At 55.7% G+C, this 20,200-nt stretch overlaps 1 protein-coding gene and 1 long non-coding RNA gene across 14 annotated transcripts in view; one reads left to right on the plus strand and one right to left on the minus strand.

Moving 5' to 3' along the window:
* Nucleotides 1–252: 252 nt before the first annotated feature.
* LOC121040223 (uncharacterized) lies at nucleotides 253–1,194 on the minus strand. Its single transcript, XR_005795193.1, has 2 exons — nucleotides 998–1,194; nucleotides 253–578 (listed from the first exon to the last, which is right to left on the minus strand). It is a non-coding gene; the product is annotated as an uncharacterized LOC121040223 (long non-coding RNA).
* A 5-nt stretch (nucleotides 1,195–1,199) lies between these two features.
* TTLL1 (TTL family tubulin polyglutamylase complex subunit L1) overlaps nucleotides 1,200–20,200 on the plus strand; it is a 28,941-nt gene continuing 9,940 nt past the window's right edge. For 3 of the 13 annotated variants that reach the window (XM_040490619.1, XM_040490626.1, XM_040490628.1), the window contains exons 1-9: nucleotides 1,200–1,302; nucleotides 4,367–4,398; nucleotides 6,657–6,727; nucleotides 10,102–10,218; nucleotides 15,568–15,776; nucleotides 16,447–16,627; nucleotides 17,257–17,391; nucleotides 17,986–18,094; nucleotides 18,922–18,998. In XM_040490619.1, coding sequence (XP_040346553.1) covers nucleotides 10,106–10,218; nucleotides 15,568–15,776; nucleotides 16,447–16,627; nucleotides 17,257–17,391; nucleotides 17,986–18,094; nucleotides 18,922–18,998 — 824 coding nt within the window. In that variant the 5' untranslated portion in view covers nucleotides 1,200–1,302; nucleotides 4,367–4,398; nucleotides 6,657–6,727; nucleotides 10,102–10,105. Of the gene's footprint in view, nucleotides 1,303–1,406; nucleotides 1,531–1,633; nucleotides 1,774–4,366; nucleotides 4,399–5,401; nucleotides 5,461–6,656; nucleotides 6,728–10,101; nucleotides 10,219–11,444; nucleotides 11,729–15,567; nucleotides 15,777–16,446; nucleotides 16,628–17,256; nucleotides 17,392–17,985; nucleotides 18,095–18,921; nucleotides 18,999–20,200 lie in introns of those variants that run through there. The other 10 variants (XM_040490629.1, XM_040490630.1, XM_040490622.1 and 7 more) reach the window with 9 other exon arrangements.

Here is a 20,200-nt window from a genome sequence, read left to right on the forward strand (position 1 = left end):
AGGTGCAGAGAGAGAAGAGAGAATCCCAAGCAGGCTCTGTGCTACCAGCATAGAGCCCAATGTGGGGCTTGAACTCACGAACTAGTGAGATCATGACCTGAAGTGAAACCAAGATTTGGACGCTTAACAGACTGAGCCACCCAGGAGCCCCTAGGCCTTGAAAACTTTTTAAACTACGTTTACGTGATCTCAGTTTGTCTTTTCTCTCTGGGATCACCTAGCTCCCAGTTAATTTTTCATATTGGCCACAACTTTTTTTTTTTTTTTTTTTAATATACTATTCGCTCTTCCCTGTGATGTTGGTCTCCTTCCATTGGCTGTCGCCAAGCCTTCTAGTATTTGGCTGCTGGTGATGCATCTGGAATGGCACGTATGCTGCATAAGACAGGAGGATGTGGGAAGCCAAGTGATGCGACTTCCTAGGTGCCATGCACCAGGAATTTAAAATCTCTTCCACCCCTAAGAGACGGAGATTTCTCTGGGGAGAAATTGTAATGGAGAGGATCGGAGGTGCCTGTGCCCAAACAGCTAGAATGTATCAGAGCAGGGACATAAAATTCTGCTTTTCTTCTTTCCGGCTATAGACAGGAAAACTGAAGGTCAGATAAGGGAAGTGACCTGCCGAAAGCCACATAAGCTAGTGGACTTTGGAGCGAGGGCTCAATCCAGGTCTGGCTCTGGTTTTAAATTTCTCACTGGGCCAAGCTGCCTCTTCCTAATAGAGTTTACAAAATACAGTTAGAGAAACTAGACCTGCGCCACGCTCAGGGGACATTTCACAAATGAGGTGACCTTTGAGTAGGCCCCGTACTGATAATTACGTGCCGAGCACATGTCACCTAAGGACAACGCACCCGCCAAGGGAGGCACTACCGACAGCGCCAAGCGCACACACACGTTAGCTGAGCAGCCGAGGGGACCGGACCCCGGGCCCTAATCACCCCACGGCTCTGCCTCCCACTGTCAGGCTCCACCTCGCGCCCCGACCCTTCTCAACCTCATTCCTGGGTCCTGAAGGCTGCGAGGTTCCCGGGGATGGAGGGCCGGCTCTTCTAGGATCTCCGCCGAGGGCGCGGCGGGCGGGGGGCCTAGGGAGCGGCCGGGAAAATGTGACCCCGGAAGCAGTCGCGGCGCCAGCGGCCGCGTCTTCGGTTGCCAGAGCGCCGCCCCGGAAGTAGAGCGCGGCGCGCGGCGGGCCGGTCCGCGGGGCGGCGAGCGGCGTCCTGCTGCCGGCGCCGGAGTGGGGCTGGAGGCGGGGCCGGGGCCCGGCGCGGGGCCGCCCTGCCCGGTGAGGTCCCGCAGGTGAGGTCCCGCCGCGGAGGCCGCCGCCTCCCCGGACGAGGGTGTGGCCGCTCCTGGTGGGCGGGTGCGCATGCGCGAGCGAGCGTGGGCGCCCGGGTCTACGCGGCCGCGACCGTGTGGTTTAGATGCTGCTTGCCGGACCTGCGGCCCCCGGGAAGCCTGCGCCGATCACTGTGCCCCTGTTTTTCCTCCGAGTTCCTGTGACTTTCCTTGTGCTGCCCGCTCGTTGTAATTGCATTCTTCTTCATATTGGTTATCCCCGCATTTCATCGTTCCTGGGCTTTTCCCATTCATTTGCAGTCTGTATCGTTTCTCTCGGCATCTTTTGCAGGGCGCGGTGTACCTGTGGCGGCAGCTGTGGTCTGGAGACAGATTCGTGTCCCCCGCCCTGCTCGCCCTTCTCTGAGGGATGGGACCTAGGCACTGCCCCTCCCCGTGCCCTCATCACTCAAAGGGAGTGGGAGTGAGTGGGTAGGTAGCCATGCACCCCGTAGAGTAGCTGGGGCATTACAGGGCATTCGTTCGAGAAGTAAAAGTATCCCTATTGTAAGCAGTTTACGGTTTGCAGAGAGGTTCTTTGTTCACGAAAACGTTTAATGAGCACATTTCAGTGCTGGCTTGTGGCAGCGCTGAAAGGTTGGTCTTGCTCCTGTGCCCAGGGGATTACCAATAGTGCTGAGTAGTTGCTGTGGAGGCTGGCACTGCCTCCCGGTGGGGTGTGGACATGGATGGTGGCCATACAGCGGTGCGGAAAGTCCTTGTTTTTCACGATGAGCTATTGTTTTCTTTAAGGGTGGCTTTTTTTTTTTTTTTTTCCTTCTCAAGGAAGACTGGCCGGAAAGGAATCGAAATGCCCTTAGAATCCTGGGCTCGTTGGGACTTTGTGGAAAGTGATACTGACCAGAGTGTTTGGGGGGGGGGGGCGCGGGGATGGAGACAGAGAGGGCTCCGGCTTGTGTTGTTGTTGTTGTTATTTTTTTTTATGGCTGGACCCAGAAAAGTGCAGTGACTCTATGAATGGAAGTTCTTCCCTCTGTCTGCTTTTTCTCCTGAATGGCTGTCCTGGCTGTAACTGGATGTAGTCATAACTCCGGCATGTGAAAGGCCTTTTGGCAAAGTTCTGTCCTCCTGGGGTTGTAGGTCCAGCTATTCCCCGAGATGTTCTCTCGCTCAGCCGAAATCCGCCCAACTCCAGGTCTGCTTCAGGCCCCTGGAAAAGCTGTGGAATCTGTGGGTGCTTTTACTGGTTTTCTGTCCCCTGCAGGGCTGACGGCCCCTGTGGGGCTGGGCCGTGCCTCGTTCTCTACTTGGCGCGGACGGCACTTGTTTGATGGTGTGCGGAGGGAATTCCCATCCTTATTTTAGTTAATTTGTCAAATATTGATTGAGCACCTGCTGTTTTTAGACACTATTCTGGACGCAGGGGATTCAGTAGGCAATAATGCGGAACAACATGTCTGCTCTCCTGGTGGGAGATATGTGTGTCAAAGATAGGGAGTCACCGGGGAACCGAGTTCATGAACTAGACCGGTTCTTTTTGCAGATTCTTGTAAAATGCTTATTGGGTAAGTTTTGAGAGAGAGAACCAGCAGGGGAGGGGCAGGGAGAGAGGGACAGAGGTTCAGAAGCAGGCTCTGTGCTGACAGTGCGGAGAGCCTGACGCGGGGCTCAAACCCACACACCATGAGATCACGACCTGAGCTGAAGTCAGACACTCAACCGACTGAGCCATCAGGCGCCCCTAGACCAGTTCTTTTCAAACTTGGGCAGGGGTAGGAATCTCACCTGAGAGGTTATTAAGATACAGATTCCTGGGCCCCACCCCCAGAGAGTCTGAGCGTGTGCGTCGGTGTAGGGGTTGGGGGAAGCTCAGGAGTGTGTCTTTCTAACAAGCTCCTGGTGGTGCGGCTGCTGCCGGTTCACGGGCCATGCTTTGAGTTGGCCCCGGACCGAACGATTGGGCACAGCCGGGGTGCCACCGGGAAGCAAAGCGACAGCGTGGTGCGTGGTTGGGAATTGGGAAGGCCACTCGGAAAGGTTGACCTTTGCGAAGGGGCCAGATGCAGGGGGAAGAGCAAAGCCTCAAAACAGGATGTGGCTTGGTGGGTGTGAGCAGCTGAAGAGAGCTGGCGCGTGGGGAGGGTGCTGGAGACGAGGCCCGAGAGGTGACGGGAAACCTAGATTTCATGGGGCCCGCCTTGCAAGTCATCGGCAGACTGACATCTTTGTTCTGGGTGCTTTATTCTGGAAGCCCCTGGAGGCTTAGGGGCAGGGTGACGCGATTTGCTTGGTGCGTGTGAAAGGGGTCAGTCTGCTGCCCGGCGGAGAATGGGTGCGTTGGTGCGGCCGGCACTAGGGAAGCCAGTGGGAGCCTGCCATGGTCATCTGGGATTACGGGGACGCTGGGGAGAGGCATAGACAGATCTGGAATCTTCTGGAGTAGAGCTGGCACGATTTGCTGCTGGATGAATTAGTAGCTACTTCCCCCTCAGGACCACAGTTGAGCTTTGTTGGGGTGCCAACGTACTTTGCCGCTGGGGCCCTCAGCGGATGGGGGGCCCTCAGCGGATGGGGTGTGTTTCTTGCCTCCCTGGATCAACACCGTCCACAGGTACCTCGTCCCAGGCAGCTTTGTGCCTCCCGTCATGGACCCAGCACAGAGCGGCTGTCGGTGCTGAGGGGGTGGGTGAGAAAGAAGCTAGGCTTCCCTAGTGCCAGCCTGTCCTCAAGCTTACGAACGTCCCACCCACTGGCCCCAGGAGTGGGTCCCACGTCGTGTTCTGAAAATTGCCAACCGCCTGGTTTCCGAATGCCTTTGCCTGGCTGACGTACCTTAGGAGGTGACCACAGTCCGCTATGATTTCGAGCACGGTCAGCGTAGAGATCAGCACACAACTGACTGTTTTTCTGGGTTAGGTTTTCTGATGTTCAGTTTGAAAAGCAGCAGACCGAACGGCTTTAACGCGCAGTTCCTGGGAACCACTAGAGAGGTGACCTATCAAGTTCATTGCAGGCTACTGTTAACCTAGCTTTTTTTTTTTTTTTTTTTTTTCCCCCTTTCTAGGAGGAAGTAACAGGAAGACCATCTGACGTCAGGTATTTCTTGATTTTTCTAAGGCAAAGGGCTTAGTATTTCTTAGGGTTGGGAAGCAGGCAGCCCCAGCTTCTGTGCCAGGGGCGGATTGGCCAGCTGGCTCCTTCGCCTGTTCCGCAGACCATTTCGAGCCCCCTTCACTGTGCCTGGCCCCGGCTGGGTGCTAGGGGGACAGAGACGAATCGGCCCACCCCCGGCCCTGTGGGTGAACTGACAGTCGACACTGTGGGAGGGAGGCGAGTGTGGGTGTCCTCAGGCTGCTATCTGTGCTCTGCCCGTTACTCTCGGAGCCCCACTGTCCCCATCTTATAAATGGGAAGAACACCTGCCCCCCGGCAGCCCGAATGGTACCCGTGGTAGAGAAGAGCGGGTGCAAACTGCCCAGCTCTGTGCCCCGTGGGTCCTGGTGTTCCGTGAATGGTAGCCGTTGTTTCTAGTGATAGCATACAAATGCAATTACCGACCCCGAGAGGGTGGGGAGGGTCGCCAGTACCCAGCCAAGGGCCCGGTGGGCCCACTGCAGGTGGGGCGGAGTGGAGGAGTGTGCAGGGCCGAATCAGGGAGAGCCGAGGCACTCGTTTCCAACCCAGTGAACCGGAGTCCCTGTGGTGTGCCAGGCCCACACCTGCAGACCGTGCCGTGACCCCCGCCATACCATGAAGGACCTGTGGCTTTCATTCCCGTTTTGGCGGGGGGGTGCCGAGGCCCCAAGAGAACTAGTGAGCACCCGTGGGCGTGCGAGCACCGGAAAGGAACCGTCTCCAGGGTTCAGGTGCAGAGGAACCGGCCATCCGGTCCTCTGGCCCCTCCCAGGCTGCCTCATCGTTGGTTCTCCGTGGTGGTGACCGTGCTGGTTCGGTGCATTTCTGAAAAGAAATCCTGTGCGTCTTTAAAGGAGAGGTGGCCTGAGTTCGTTTCTTTCTCTTCCTTTTTAACCGTCAATAACTGGTCTGCCCTGTCGCCCATCACTGTGCTGTGCTCTTGCTCCCACATGCGTATTTAAAGCCCTTTATGGGTGGAAGTTTCTTCTCCGTCTCCTCGTGTCTGGGACGGTTCTATTTTGCGTAAGTTTCCGAGGGCCGTACTGCCAAAGGGCCACGAAGTGGGTGGCTCAGGGAGGTGAGAAGTCTGAAGTCAAGGTGTCGGTGGAGCCACGGTCTCTCTGAAGAATCTGGGGCGGGTTCCTCGCCTCTTCCGGCCTCTGGCGGACCCAGACTTTTCTTGGCTTGTGGCAGCATCGCTGTCATCTCTGCCTTCATGTTCCCGTGACCGTCTTCCCCGTGTGTCTGTACGACCCTGTGTCGTCACATGGCGTTCTCTGCCCGTGTCTGTGTCCAGATCTCCTTTTTTGTTGTTGTTAATTTTTTTTTTAAGTTTATTTATTTTTGAGAGAGAGAGACCGAGAGAGTGAGCGGGGTGGTGGCAGAGAGAGAGGGAGAGAGAGAATCCCAAGCAGGCTCTGCACTGTCAGCACCGGGCCCGACGTGGGGCTCGAACTCGCAAACTGTGAGATCGTGACCTGAGCTGAAACCAAGAGTCAGACCCTTGACTGACTGGACCGCCCAGGCACCCCTCCTCCTCCTCCTCCTCCTCCTCCTTCTTTTTTTTTCAAGTAATCTCTACACGCAGTGTGGGGCTTGAACTCATAAGCTGGAGATTAAGAGTCGCATGTTTCACCGACTGAGCCCGCCATCTGGAGATAATGGGGCCGGCCAAAGGGACTGTGAGCTCTGTTGCAAAGGCTCCCACCTGAACCTAGAAAGAATCGGTGGGATGAGAAGGAAACAGGTGACTGAGAGAGCCCTCACCTCACACACTTCTAGAAGGAACGTACTCAGAGAACTAAAACACAAGCCAGGAAGTTCTGTGTGCCGACTGTATCCCAGGAGAGGGATACAGGAGGTTTGGTGGAGGGAAAAGGTGACCAGCGTGGCTCCCTGGGGGAGGCGGCCTTTGGACCGCGCCTTGTGTGATTGGCGGAGCTGGATCCGGAGCAGCGGCGGGGAGGTGGTGGTGTTTCGCCCAAGCAGGGGTGCGCGAAATGAAGGAGTGTCACGGCAGCTCAACGAGGCCGTGGGAGCCAGAAAGTAATAGAATTCAGAGATACTTAGCACAGTGAGGCCCGAAGCATCTGGCGGCGTGCCCTTGTTCGGCAGAAGACGTATGTCCCGGATACCGTGGCGAGGCTCGGGCTTGCGGTGTTCTCTGTCTCTCGGTCTTGTGCTGTGTACATTTTGTCTGCGTGTTCGTTTTGTTTTAGGTAAGAACCCGCAGCACGAGTCACTGAAGGAGAGAAATTGGACGTTCCTGTTGGCTCCATAAGTACCTATGGTGGGTCCGGCCTGAGCAATTGGTTTTCCTTAGCACCCGTTGTCCACACGATGGAAAGGGGGAGCCGGGGGCGGGGGGCGGGGGCGCACCAAGAAAACCTCCCCTTGAAGGCTCCGTGTCCTTGCTCAGTAAAGTGAGGATGAGAATATCTGTCCTGTCTGCCTTATTGGTTTTGGGGATCGTGCCTGGGAAGCATTTTCTTTAAATGTTTACTTATTATTTTTGAGAGAGTATGAGAGAGAGAGAGCATGAGCAGGGGAGGGGCAGAGGGAGAGAGGGAGAGAGAATCCCAAGCAGGCTCCGCACTGTCAGCACCGAGCCCGACGTGGGGCTCGATCTCACTAACTGCGAGATCGTGATCTGAGCGGAAATCAAGAGGCGGATGCTTAACCGACTAAGCCACCCAGGACAACTCCCCCCTTCCCCCCGCCCGGGCCCCCCGGAAGTATTTGCTGACTGTTAAAGCACAGGGCAGGTATCAGGCACTGTGCTGGGTCACCCGGGGTGGGTCAGCACCTGTGCCAGGGGGCAGGGGCACACTGAGATGTAGGACTTCGCCCCTGCTGGTGGTGGTGGTGGTGATGTGGGCGTTTCCGGCCTGGAGTCTGCCGTCGGACTGGAGGGGGCAGAGCAGAGCTGGAGCCGGATTGGGCAGGGACGCAGGCTCTAGAGGCCGCGCTCAAGTGGGGAACCGGGCTCCCAGGCTCCACTGTGGGTGTTGACACTGTGGGGAGTTTGCTCGGTGAGGGGTGCGGGGTAACAGCCGTGGGGATCTGGCTCCCGTGCTGCCCCTACCGTCGTTTCTGTGCGGTGACTGCTGACTCTCCACGTTAACAGCCTTACGTTGTCATATGGCACCTTCTGGCTCACAGAGGACGATTACCTTGACCCCATGGCCACTGGCATCATCCTAATGAAGGCCAGAGAGGCAGAGGACTGTGTGAAAAGAGGTGGTGCTTCAGAGTCGGGTCACCCTCAATTCAAATCAGGGCCCCATGGGTCCGTTCAGTATGATTTTTGTTTAATGTTGATTTATTTATTTTGAAAGAGCGTGTGAGAGCGAACGTGGGCACCCACAGGCACGAGTGGGGGAGGGGCAGAGAGAGAGCCTCAAGCTGGCTCTGTGCTGGCTCGATCTCACGAACCATGAGATCATGGCCTGAGCCGAAATCAAGAGTCAGATGCTTAACCGACTGAGCCACACAGGCGCCCCGTTCAGTCTGATTCTTTTTTTTTTTTTTAATTTTTTAATGTTTATTTATTTTTGAGAGAGAGAGAGACAGACAGAGCGTGAGCATGGGAGGATCGGAGAGAGAGGGAGACACAGAATCCGAAGCAGGCTCCAGACTTTGAGCTGTGAGCACAGAGCCCGACGCGGGGCTCAAACCCATGAACCATGAGATCACGATCTGAGCCAAAGTCGGACACTTAACCGACTGAGCCACTCAGGTGCCCCTCAGTTTTTTTTAATGTTTATTCATTTTTGAGAGAGAGAGACAGAGTGCAAGCAGGGGCGGGGTGCGGAGAGAGAGGGGGACACAGAATCCGAAGCAGGCTCCAGGCTCTGAGCTGTCAGCACAGGGCCCGACGTGGGGCTCAAATTCACGAACCGCAAGATCATGACCTGAGCCAGAGTCAGACGCTAAACCGACTGAGCCACCCGGGCGCCCCAGCGTTCAGTCTGATTCTCATACGGGTTCTTAATCTTTGAGCTTCAGCTTCCTTACCCGTAAGGGGGACGATGACACTCATAACACCAGATATTTCTCGAGCGCCCTGTTCTCAGTGCCTTAACGTGTTCGTTCAGTTAATCCTTACTATAACCCCGTGAGATGGGTGGTTGCTGTTGTTCCTCTTATTTTACGCCTAAGGAAACAGAAGTTCAGAGAGGTTAAGTAACTTGTCCAGAGTCACACAGCAAGTGAGTGTCAGAACTGGGCCTCCGACTCAAGCCCTAGAGCCCGCGCTCTTACCACAGTCCCTCCTCTGACACCGCCATTGCTGGCAGGTGAGGAGGCAGTGGGCTGATTTCGTGTGACAGCCCCACGGGAGCGCCTTCTCTTTCCCTCTCCAAAAGCAAGCACAGACCTGGGTGCCCACCTTTTAACTTTGTCCAAGTCACACCGTGGTACTGACAGGCCTGGGGCCATAGTCGGTCAGTCTGAATGGAGCTAGGCCCTGGGCACAAAGCAGCGAGGAAGAAGGCCGGCCCCCTTGCCCTCTAGCTGGGACAGAGCTGCAGGAGTGCTGAGGGGCTGTGTGCCTGTGTACCCGGCGTCAGGGAGGCCTTGTGGAGGAGGTGACATTCACTAATGCTGGCAGGCGAGTGGGCAGCAGCTTAGCCAGGCTGAGAGGGAGGGAGAGTGCTGCAGGCAGAGACAACCAGCATGTGCCAAGGTCCCGGGGTGGAGTGTGGGCAGAGCAGTCCAGTGTGGTGAGAACACAGCAGGGGAAGGAGAAGCGGGTGAGGGGCAGGGGTCTGCGTATCTTAAGCTCACTGGGGAGCCACGGAGACTGGTAGACGGGAGTGATGGGGTCAGATAAACACGTAAGCGTCACCGGCACTTACAGAGAGTGAATTGGAGCGGGGCAGGGGAGGAGGCAGGGAGCGCTGGGGGCGCTGGGGGTGCTCACGCTGGGTTAGGTGCTCTCTCCCACCCTTTGGAAGTCAGCTCCAGGGCCTCCTGCTCAGGGTGGTTCTCCCCAGCCACCCTGATGGGCAGCTCCTGCCATGGCTCTCACAGCCCCAGTGCTGTCCCTGCCTCGTGCCTCGTGATGTACACTGGGTGGCGATTATCCGATTGCTGTCTTTCTCCCCCGCTTAGGCCAGGATCTCTTAGTCTTGGCCCAGTTGACATTTTGGCCTGGGGGACTTGCTTTGGGGCGGGGGGGGGCGAGGGAGGAGGGGGGTCCTGTCCACTGCAGGGTATTGGGCAACACCCTGGCCTCTACTCACTAGATGCCAGAAGCCTCCCTGCCCCCAGCTGTGACAACAAAAGACGAGGCCAGAGGCGCCTGGCTGGCTCACTCGGTTAAGCATCCGACTCTTGATGTCAGTTCAGGTCATGATCTTGAGGTTCGTGGGTTTGAGCCCCGCATCGGGCTCTGCACTGACAGTGTGGAGCCTGCTTGGGATTCTCTCTCTCTCACTCTCTCTCTGCCCCTCCCCTGCTCTCTCTCTCTCTCTCTCTCTCTCTCTCAAAATCCATAGATAAACTTAAAAAAAAAAAAAAAAAGACGCAACCAGATGTCCCCTGGGGGCCACAGTGGCCCCAGGCTGAGAACCACTGCCCAGCAGGTCGAACTTGGGGTGTGCGAAGGGGAAGCTTGTGGCCACTGCCGTTTCGAAGCTCTAACAAGTTGACTTCTTCCAGGATTATGGCAGGGAAAGTGAAATGGGTCACTGATATCGAGAAGTCGGTGCTGATAAATAACTTTGAAAAGAGAGGATGGGTCCAAGTGACAGAAAACGAGGACTGGAACTTCTACTGGTACGTACGAAAAGCAGGATTTGGTTGTTTTTCCGAAGCCTGCTTTTTTCTTTTTTAACACTTACTTTCATTTATTTTTGAGAGAGAGCGTGCACAGGTGCGCACGGGGGAGAGACAGAGGGAGAGAGAGAATCCCAAGCCGGCTGTGCGCTGTCAGCATGGAGCCCGACCCTAGGGCTCGGTCTCACAAACCGCGAGATCATGACCTGAGCGGAAATCAAGAGTCGCTCAACTGACTCAGCCGCGCAGGCGCCCCTGAAGGCTTCTTACCAGTCTTGTGAATGGCGGTAGCCCAGGCACAGGCTGTGTTCTCAGAGGGGCGGCCCCCCCCCCCCCGACACATCTTTCATCCCAAGTTCTTTGGGAGCATGCGTTGCGGGGTGCCCTCACACTCCCGTTTACCAGCCTGACGTCCGAAGTCCCAGGACGGTTCTGCACGACCCGGCCTGGCGAGTCCCGTGGGGGGTCAGGTGAGAAGCCAGAGGCCCCTCCCGGCGGTGCCAGTCAGTGCCTTATTGCCCGGCGCTGGGGAAGGGGACCGCGGGGGAGGGGCCTGTGCCTCCCTTGCTTCCTCTCGCAGGGCAGAGGGCGCTGGCTGGACTGGGTAACAACAACCGAAAAGCGAGGGAGACGCACGAACGGGAGAGCAGTGTGTTTGGTGTTGACTCCCCGGTGGTGCTCCTTCCAGCCAGAAAGCTGGGAGCTGTCCTCGCCTCCTGCCCCCGCCCCGCCTCCCCCTCCTCGTGGGCTGAGGTCCCGTGTCCTCCCTTGTCCGGGCCTGGTGTGCTCCCTGCCGCAGGCCTGCCTCCACCCTCTGGCAGGGTCGTGCGCCCGAACACAGATCCGTGGTCATCTCTGCTGGGCGCCATCCTCCGCAGCTCCCGGGCCCGGAGCCCTGAGCGAACCTTTGAGGGAGGGGAGCTGGTGGGTCTCCGGAGGCCTTTTTACCCTATGCGTCCCCCACTCCCTGAGACCCGCTCCCTGCTGTTCCAGCCACTTCCTTCCCCCCCACGCCCCAGTGCAGCCGCCGGCACGCTTTCCCCTGCCGACCCGCTAAGACGGCCGGTGCTCTCTGCCTCCTCAGCCCATCCTTTGGGGGCGCCACGCATCCGGCGGTTAGACGTCCAGACGCTGGAGCCAAGTCGTGCCTGGCTTTACACCCTGGCTCCCCCGCTGCTGCCTGTGTGGCCCTTAGCAGGGGACTTGACCTTTCCCTTCAAACACAGCTGTCGGAAGCCTGAATGAGTCAGTAAAGCACAGAGCGTGTGGCATGTGATAGCGGCCAGCGGTTGCTGGCCTTCGCACACCACTCCTCGAGCCTCCTGCCCTAGAAGCCGCCTGTGCCCCTCCAGCCTCCCAGACGGCTCCCCTCAGTGCTGTGCAGCAAGTGCCGCGTGCCAGGATTTGGGATTTCCCCGCCTGTCCCGTCTTTCTGCGCTGCTGTGAACCCGATGACAGTGAGGACCTTGTCTGGCTGGTCCCAGCCTCCCAGAGCCCGGCCCTGGCCCAGGTGCGGTGTAGACTGGCAGCCCGCTTCCATCTCCAGCAGCCACTGCAGGGATGACCCTTTCTCTGCTCCCCTGGCAGCTGAGGATACCTGTGCTTTAAACCACGATCCAGTTTCCCCGGGGGGAGCATGGAATGCAGACGGGGAGAGGCTGGTAGAGAAGTGCAGCCCCTGTGTGGGCTTTGGCATCGGGTTCACGTCCTCGAAGGTAGAGCGAAAAAATGTAGCCTGAGCCCTGCTTCATGGGAGCTCTGAAAGAAGAGAGTTTGGTACTTACTGCGTCCCACGGCTCTGTGCCATGGGCTTAGCCAGTTCTCAGCGAGCCCTTTTGGCTTCTCTGGGTAATTAATCGGCGCTGGGGAGGGCGTCGAGCGACTCCCTGCTTCCTACCACGGAAGAAGCATCTTGGAGCCAGTCTTCACAAGACGGAGAGAGAAAAGAGCGGAACTGTGTAACTTTGGCTCTTTGGTGCCTTAAGAGCTCCTGTCCTAAGCACTCTGTGTACCATCGAGTCTTAAAAATTGGTTAGGGTAAAATACCGGAAACAACTAAATGTCAAGTGGTTAGGAAAAGGTAACCAAGTTAACCGAGTGGATTACGGTGCAGCCATGAAAATAATTAGGACAATTATAAAGCAATTTGGAAAATCGTATAACAAAAAATCTGAAGACAAACATATTATGAAACTGTATCTGTGTTCTGATCACAGCTTGAGTATAGGGCAGGAAGTAGGAGCACGTGAAACATGGGAGTCAGGGCTGCGCTAGGGAGATGCATTAATCACCGATTGCCAGATTGATGGCGTGTGACAAACACCACAGAACTTAAGGCTTGGAACAACCATTTGCACAGCACGCGCATTTATCGGTTTGGCCGGTCGGTTCCTTTGGTCCAGCAGGACTTAGCTGATCCTGCCTGGGCTTCGCCTGCTGTCACCTGGGGGGTCCAGCTGGGGCTTGTCTGGTCTTGGATGCCGTTGGCCAGGACCACAGTGGCTTCTCACCACAGATCTCTCGTGGCCCTCCAGCCAGCTGGCTTGGGCTTGCCCTCCTGGGGCGGCTGGGGTCCAGGAGGGAGGGAGGAAGCTCTCAAGGCCTCTCGGCGCTAGTCTCAGAAGCGACACGCCATCGCTTCTGCCTCTTTTTTGGCCAAACCAGAGCCGAGGTGAGACGGGTCTGGGCCCAGGCCTTAAAAACTAGCAGCTTCCCCTTCCTTTATGGGAACTGTCTGCGGGAGCCCCAAGCTGCCAGGTGGGGCCTCTCTGGCTGGAGGAGCTGTGTTGTGTGTGATAGTTACAGCCACTCCTGGCCTTCCAGCCGTGCCCACCAAGGTGCCAAACATACGAACGACGCCTTCTTGGACCCTCCAAATGGGGTCATCCGCTGGCCGAATACCACCGAGTGGACTCGGTCCGTGCCACATGGAGCAGAGGCAGGCTCGCCTGAGCCCTACCCAAAATTTTGGTCCACAGGGACACCTGGGTGGTTCAGTGGGTTGAGCATCCAACTTCGGCTCATGTCATGATCTCGCGGTTTGTGGGCTCGAGGCCCACGTCAAGCTCTGCGCTGACAGCTCAGAGCCTGCTTGGGATTCTCTCTCTCGTTCCTTTCTCTTTGTCTTTTCCCCGCTTACGCATTTTCTCTCTCTCTGTCTTTCAATAAATAGATTAAAAAATTAAAAAAAATGTTTTGGTCCACAAAACCACAAGATCTGATCCAATGGTTGTTGTCTTAAGTTGCTAACACCAGGCACCTTGCTTTGCAGTAAGAGGTACCCAGAATATATCATCACATACCCGAGAGTGGTAGGGAAGCAGCTCATTATCTTGAAAACCGATAAATAAAGGGCAAGAATCAAGCATTTAGTTAGTCTTTCCTCTGTGAGCTATGTTTTGGGGTATCCAGATTGTTGATGAAGGGACATTTCTCCCTGTAGAAATATTCCTGCTAACACATGAAGAAGAAATGAAAGCAGAGGGTCCACCATCTCGTCTCCCCTGATGACCTAAGGGTCTAGGCCCGCCCAGTATGGGAGCCGCTGAGCTCAGGGCTGACGAGCACTTCGGCGTGGCGGGCCCAGTTGTAGGTGTGCCCCAAATGGACCTGCAGCTCCCCAGGCCTTGCGGTCTGACTCCTGATTGACAGGCGGCACGGGAGCCAGGGCACTGGGCTGAGGAAGAAGCGTGTGAGGACCTAGAAGGCAAGTGGCCCAGGGTCCTCCAGAAACAGACGGCCTAGGGAGACTGTAGGTTAAACGAGTCGGGAGAGAGAGAACAACTCATCAGAAGGCCTGACCCTTATCTGTACAAGCTCTAAAAATACTTATCAGATGACTTGGGAAATATGAACACTGATTAATATTTGATGATATCCAGAAGTCACTGCTGCTTGTTTTTAGTTGTGACAGCAGTATGAAGTAGGATATCGTATCTCTCTTTAAAAATTTTTTTTAACATTTATTTATTTTTGAGAGACAGAGCACAGGTGGGGGAGGAGCAGAGAGAAAGAGACACAGAATCCGAAGCAGGTTCCAAGCTCTGAGCCATCAGCACAGAGCCCAACGTGGGGCTCGAACTCATGAACCACGAGGTCATGACCTGAGCTGAAGTCGGATGCTCAACCGACTGAGCCACCCAGGCGCCCCAGTAGGATATCATATATTAAGAAGTCCGTAACTGTTAGACATTCTTACAGGAGCATTTTGGTTGGAATCTCGTGTCTGGGAATTGCTTCCAAATAAGCCAGTGCCGTGGGGCGCAGGTGGGGTACAATCAAGACAAGACCGGGTGCCTGGTTGCAGCCCCTAAAGCGAGCAATGGATCCTCTTACACTTTCCTCTCTGCTTTTGCTTGTGGTTGAGCTCTTTCATAATTAAAAGTTTGAAAACTCCCCCATCATTCTAATGATCATAGACTCAGAAGAGACCCTTTGGGTGCTTGGGGCCCTCTGTAGGTTGGTGCCCGGGGTGGGGTGGGGTGGGGGCCTAGAGCAAGAAGCCATGCCAGCCTGCCTTGCCTGTGGCTCCCTTGTGAGTGCCAGTCCAGTCCTTCCTGCTCCCTCCCTCCCTCCCTGCCTCTCTGAGGGGCTGGTAGGGTGGAGGGGTGTGTCCGGGAGGCTGGGTTTCTTAGAGGATTAGAGGGAATCAATTTCTTTTTCAACCGTCCTCATTTACTCGGGTGCTGGCCTGTCATCGGTTTCTACAAGAATATGACCCAGAGCCCTTAAATCACCCTGTGATTTTTTTTTAAGTTTATTTATTTGTTTTGAGATGAGACAACGCAACTGGGATAAGGGCAGAGAGAGAGGGACAGAGAATCCCAAGCTGACTCTGCACTGTCAGCCCAGAGCAGGGCTCAAACCCACGAACTGTGAGATCATGACCTGAGCCAAAACCAGGAGTCTGACGCTTAACCGACTGAGCCACCACCCAGGCGCCCCTGCCCTGTGGTCCGGGTGCTTCTTGACTTTGGGTGCAAATACTGTGTAAATGATTTTCCTGATTTTAGAGTCTGAAGGAGGCCATTTTTCATTAGTTTGTAATCAGCAGTCAATGGTATCATTGATTCATCAGTAAGCATTTATCGAGTAGCTCTTCTGTGCTGGGCAATGACACCGTCCACTGTAAGACGGACTCAGAATTGCTCCTGCCTCAGTTCAGGTTCAGGTCACAGCCGGTCACCAGACCCAACGCTGTGCCGCCGTGGCCCGGGCATCTCCGGGTCTGGGTGCTGGGACTCAGGGAACAGGCCAGCCCTTCTGGTCGCGAGCTTTAATGAGAACTGCCACCACGGGGACCTCCTCTGAGCTTTCGCCCTGCACGTCCCTTCTGTGCTTCTCTTTTAGGATGAGTGTGCAAACCATCCGAAACGTTTTTAGTGTCGAAGCTGGCTATCGGCTCTCGGACGATCAAATAGTCAACCATTTTCCGAACCACTATGAACTGACCCGGAAGGATCTGATGGTGAAGAATATTAAAAGATACAGGAAGGAGCTGGAGAAAGAAGGGAGTCCTCTGGCAGAAAAAGATGAAAACGGGAAATACCTCTACCTGGGTTTGTGCCTTTTTCACTGGGCTCGTGTGTTAAGTGAATCCTAGAAGTTCCTTAGTCACACGAGCTACCGGGATGGCGACTGCTGGCTTTGGTGGGTGAACATGTTCGTGCCAGCTGTGACAGGCGCCTCTCTCATTCCACGTGTGTCTGGAATGGGCAGGCTGGCGCTCACGTTGGGATCTGAGTTTCCATGGGTGCCCAGGGAATGTGGTGCATGCGAGGGAGAGAGTGTCCCCGGTGTGTGGATGGAGGGAAACGGCGTGAGCTGCAAGCTGCATTTTGGAATTCACGGTCGCTACCGCATCTGGCGGTTCCCAGGCGGAACGGCGTGTCCCTGTTCCATCTGGTGGGCTGGCCTGCCGGATAGTTCCAGAATCCTTTTACCTACCTGGGAAAAATTATATAACCAATCTCTCTGGGCCTGCGTTTCCTCATCTGATAAATGGGAATGACAACAGGTTGCTGTGGGCATTACAGGTTTGTAAAGCGCTCAGCACACGGGCGATGAGGTTATTGTACGGGAACTGAACGGCACAGGGCCTTGATCTTCAGACGCTGGCTTGGGGCAGAGGGCATGAAGCAGCCTCCGGAAAGGCCGTGGCAGTGTGTTTCCGTCCGTGGCCGCTGTTGGGCCAGCTCACCCGCCGTCGTCCTCTTTTTCACCTTGCAGACTTTGTTCCGGTCACCTACATGCTGCCCGCGGACTACAACCTGTTCGTGGAGGAGTTCAGGAAAAGCCCCTCCAGCACCTGGATCATGAAACCTTGTGGCAAAGCCCAGGGAAAGGGCATCTTTTTGATCAACAAGCTCTCGCAGATCAAAAAGTGGTCCCGGGACAGCAAAACATCTTCGTGAGTGCACCTGCTTAAGATCAGGGCCCAGGGTGTGTGGGTCTGAATCCCTGTCTACACTTACCGTCTGAGTACCTTTTGTTTTGTGGACGCTTACATGCTTCACCTGGGTAAACTGGGGACAGTAGCAGCACCATCACGGGGGCAAGACGGGGATGGGACAGGCGAACACGGGAGTGTCTGTGATCAGTAGCAGGGGTAGCGCGAGGCCGCGTCAGGTCAGGTCTCTGCCCAGCGTTCGAGGACTCCCCAGAACTGAGATACCAGGCCAGGCGGTTTTGTCTGGGGCCCACCCTGCCTCTGCGGGTCCTGAACTGTACAGAGATGCTGGAGGTGGTTCTCTCCCGGAGGGCTGGTGGCTCACCGTTCCCGGGCGTGGCAGGGTCACCTCCCTGTGCGGAGCATTGAAGTTTGAGTGCACGTTGCCGGCCCCCAGGTGGGTCAGGCTCAGGGAGCACTTCCCTGGTGGGTTCCCGGGGGGGGGGGGTGCTGCTGGCACCGTCCTCTGGGGCGGGGTCTCAGGCTTGGGGGCTCCCGCGTGGACACCAGCTCACCGCCGTCTTCTCCCCCGACGCGACGGGGGCCTTTGAACTCTGCCATCTAATATTGACCGTCTCCACCGCCCTTAGGTTTGTGACCCAGTCCACCAAGGAGGCCTACGTGATCTCCCTGTACATTAACAACCCGCTGCTGATCGGCGGGAGGAAGTTTGACCTGCGCTTGTACGTGCTGGTGTCTACGTACCGCCCACTGCGCTGTTACATGTGAGAGTCGCTGGGGTTTTGTCTTGTTGGTCGGCAGCTCGCGAGACGCAGCCCTTCAGAGACAAAGTAGATTAGCGGCGTGGGGGGGTGACTGCTGGCGGTCACAGGGTTTCTCGATCGTGGTAGCGGCCCCACAAGTCTCAGTATACCGAGAACCACTGCGTCATACGCTTTAGGTGGGGGAGTCCTGTGGCCTAGGAATTGTACCTTAGCGTGACCGTTCGAAGAAAAGAACCGTAAAAAATGAAAAAGCAGCTCTTTTAACGGCCCGAATCAAAAAGCAGGTCTTTCTATTATTATTTTTTTTAACGCTTATTTATGAGAGAAAGAGAGAGAGGGCGTGAGCAGGGGAGGGGCAGGGAGAGCAGGGAGACACAGGACCCGAAGCAGGCTCCAGACTCTGGGCGGTCAGCACAGAGCCCGACGTGGGGCTCGAAGCCGCGAACCGTGAGATCTTGACCTGAGCTGAGGTCGGACGCCTGGCCGGCTGAGTCCCCCAGATGCTCCAGAAAGCGGCTTTTGTAAGAGAACAAAGTGTTCGGTCTTATCTGTGCTTCTCCTCAGCGTGCTGAAGTGGTCTCAATTCCCACGCAGGTATAAACTTGGATTCTGCCGCTTCTGCACGGTGAAGTACACCCCGAGCACCAGCGAGCTGGACAACATGTTTGTTCATCTCACCAACGTCGCCATCCAGAAGCACGGGGTGAGCGCCTCCCTTCCCTGGAGCGTACGGAAATGGGCTGCTTTTGTGGGTTTCTCTCTCCTTTTCGCGTGCGCGGGCGAAGCGGGTCTGGGAGCCGGATTCCAGACGCCCTTGCACTCGTGAGGAGTGGGAGCTTTAAGGATCTGGCACATCAGCCCTTCTGGTTCCGTGGCCGTGGGCACGTCCGTTGGAACTCTCGGAGCCTCGGTTTCTCCATTTGTGAAAGGAGATCCTGTTACCCCCTCGTGGGGGTGGCGGAAGGATTCACGAGAGGGCTCCTGCGTGGCCATTCGTTCAGCAAAGTCTCCCTGAGCACCTGTCTGGGTTGGTCTCGTGCTGAGTGCCAGGGCTACGTTGATGGTCCCCACTCACGGAGCCTGGCCCGTAGGGGAAGACGGCCGTCAAGTAATCACACTAGTCAATGTGTCATCACAAACTGAGCCGCATGCTCTCAAGCTAGGGGATGCAGAGATCCGGAAGAGCATGGAATGAAGTCCCTGGTCCAGGTGGCCGGAGAAGGCTTCCGTGTGCAGAAATGCTCAAGCAGAGACCTGAAGTATAAGCAGGGGTTACCCGGGTGGAGGTGGGGAGGGAACGTTCTAGCAGAGGGTACAGCCTGTGCCAGGATCCCGTGGCAGGAAGGAGCGTCGCAGGAGCTGAGAGACGGCCGGGGTGGCTGGAGCCCCCAGACCGAGGGTGGTGGAGTTAGAGGTACCTGGTGAGGCCAGCGAGGCCAGGCCCCAGGACCTTGTCGGTTCTGTGTGGGCTTTGGGGCTTTAATCTGGTCCTAACAAAAATGTTCTGAAGGTCTCATTTCTTTATGAAAGACTCTTCTGTTTGGATCTTGCTTGATTGGAGGCCTTGAGTATCCTGGTCCTTTTTGTATAATTGGAGTGGAAAGAGGGTAAGCATTGATAGAAAACAAGCTTCTTTTTCTTTCTTTCTCTCTCTTTTTTTTTAAGTTAATTGTTTTAGTAATCTCTATGCCCACTGGGGGGCTCACGTGACCCCAAGATTAATAGTTGTAGGCTCTTGGGGCACCTGGGTGGCTCAGTTGGTTAAGCATTCAACTTTGGCTTAGGTCACGATCTTGCAGTTTGTGGGTTTGAGCCCCGGGTCAGTCTCTGTGCTGACAGCTTGGAACCTGGAGCCTGCTTTGGATTCTGTGTCTCCATCTCTGTCTCTGGCCCTCCCCCACTCAGGCTGTGTCTCTCTCCTACGAAAATAAACATCAAAAACAATATATTAAAAAAAGGGTGGCATGCTCTTCCGAGTGAGCCAGCTAGACGCCCCCAAACCAAGCTTTTCTGAGTCACCTACTGAAGGGTTTGTTCAGAGCAGCATGGGCTCAGTCCCCCATCTATCACTTCTCTCTGTGTGACTTGGGCAAGTCACACGGCCTCCCTGGGCCTCCTCATCTGCAAACAGAGCCCTGGTATTACCTTGCTGGTAATGAAATGACAATGGCCACCATTTACTGAGGGCCTTGACGGTCTTCTGTGTGAGGCCAACCCTGGTTCACTGTCCCTCGGGTTTCCCTGAGAGCAAACTTCAGAGTATCACTGTTACATGGTCAAGATTAGAGGAGAAAGGATGGCTTGGCCAGAACTTTATTCAGAAGAATTGGAACAACGGAGACGCCTGGCCGGCTCGGTAAGTGGAGTGTGAGACTCTTGATCTCCGGGTTGTAAGTTCGAGCCCCACGTTGGGTGTAGAGATTACTTAATAAAATCTTGGAGTGCCTGGGTGGTTCAGTCGGTTAAGCGTCCGACTTCAGCTCAGGGCATGATCTCATGGTTTGTGGGTTCGAGCCCCGTGTCGGGCTCTGTGCTGACCGCTCGGAGCCTGGAACCTGCTTGGGATGCTGTGTCTCCCTCTCTCTCTGCCCCTCTCCCGATCACACTCTGAGTCTCTCTCTCTCTCAAAAAATAAATAAACATCAAAAAAATGTAAATAAAATAAAATCTTGAAAAAAAAATGAATTGGGAAGATGAGTTTTCAGGGGATGCAGCCGTTTGGAGAAAGCTGAGCAATGACATCAGGCCCTTTGTAGCCAAGTTAGTGAGGCCTGGGTGTGGGTGTGGCCAGTGGGTGTGGGTGTGGCCA

Source organism: Herpailurus yagouaroundi, unplaced genomic scaffold (assembly GCF_014898765.1).
Source record: "Herpailurus yagouaroundi ecotype Mexico unplaced genomic scaffold, PumYag 182, whole genome shotgun sequence".
NCBI lineage: Eukaryota > Metazoa > Chordata > Mammalia > Carnivora > Felidae > Herpailurus > Herpailurus yagouaroundi.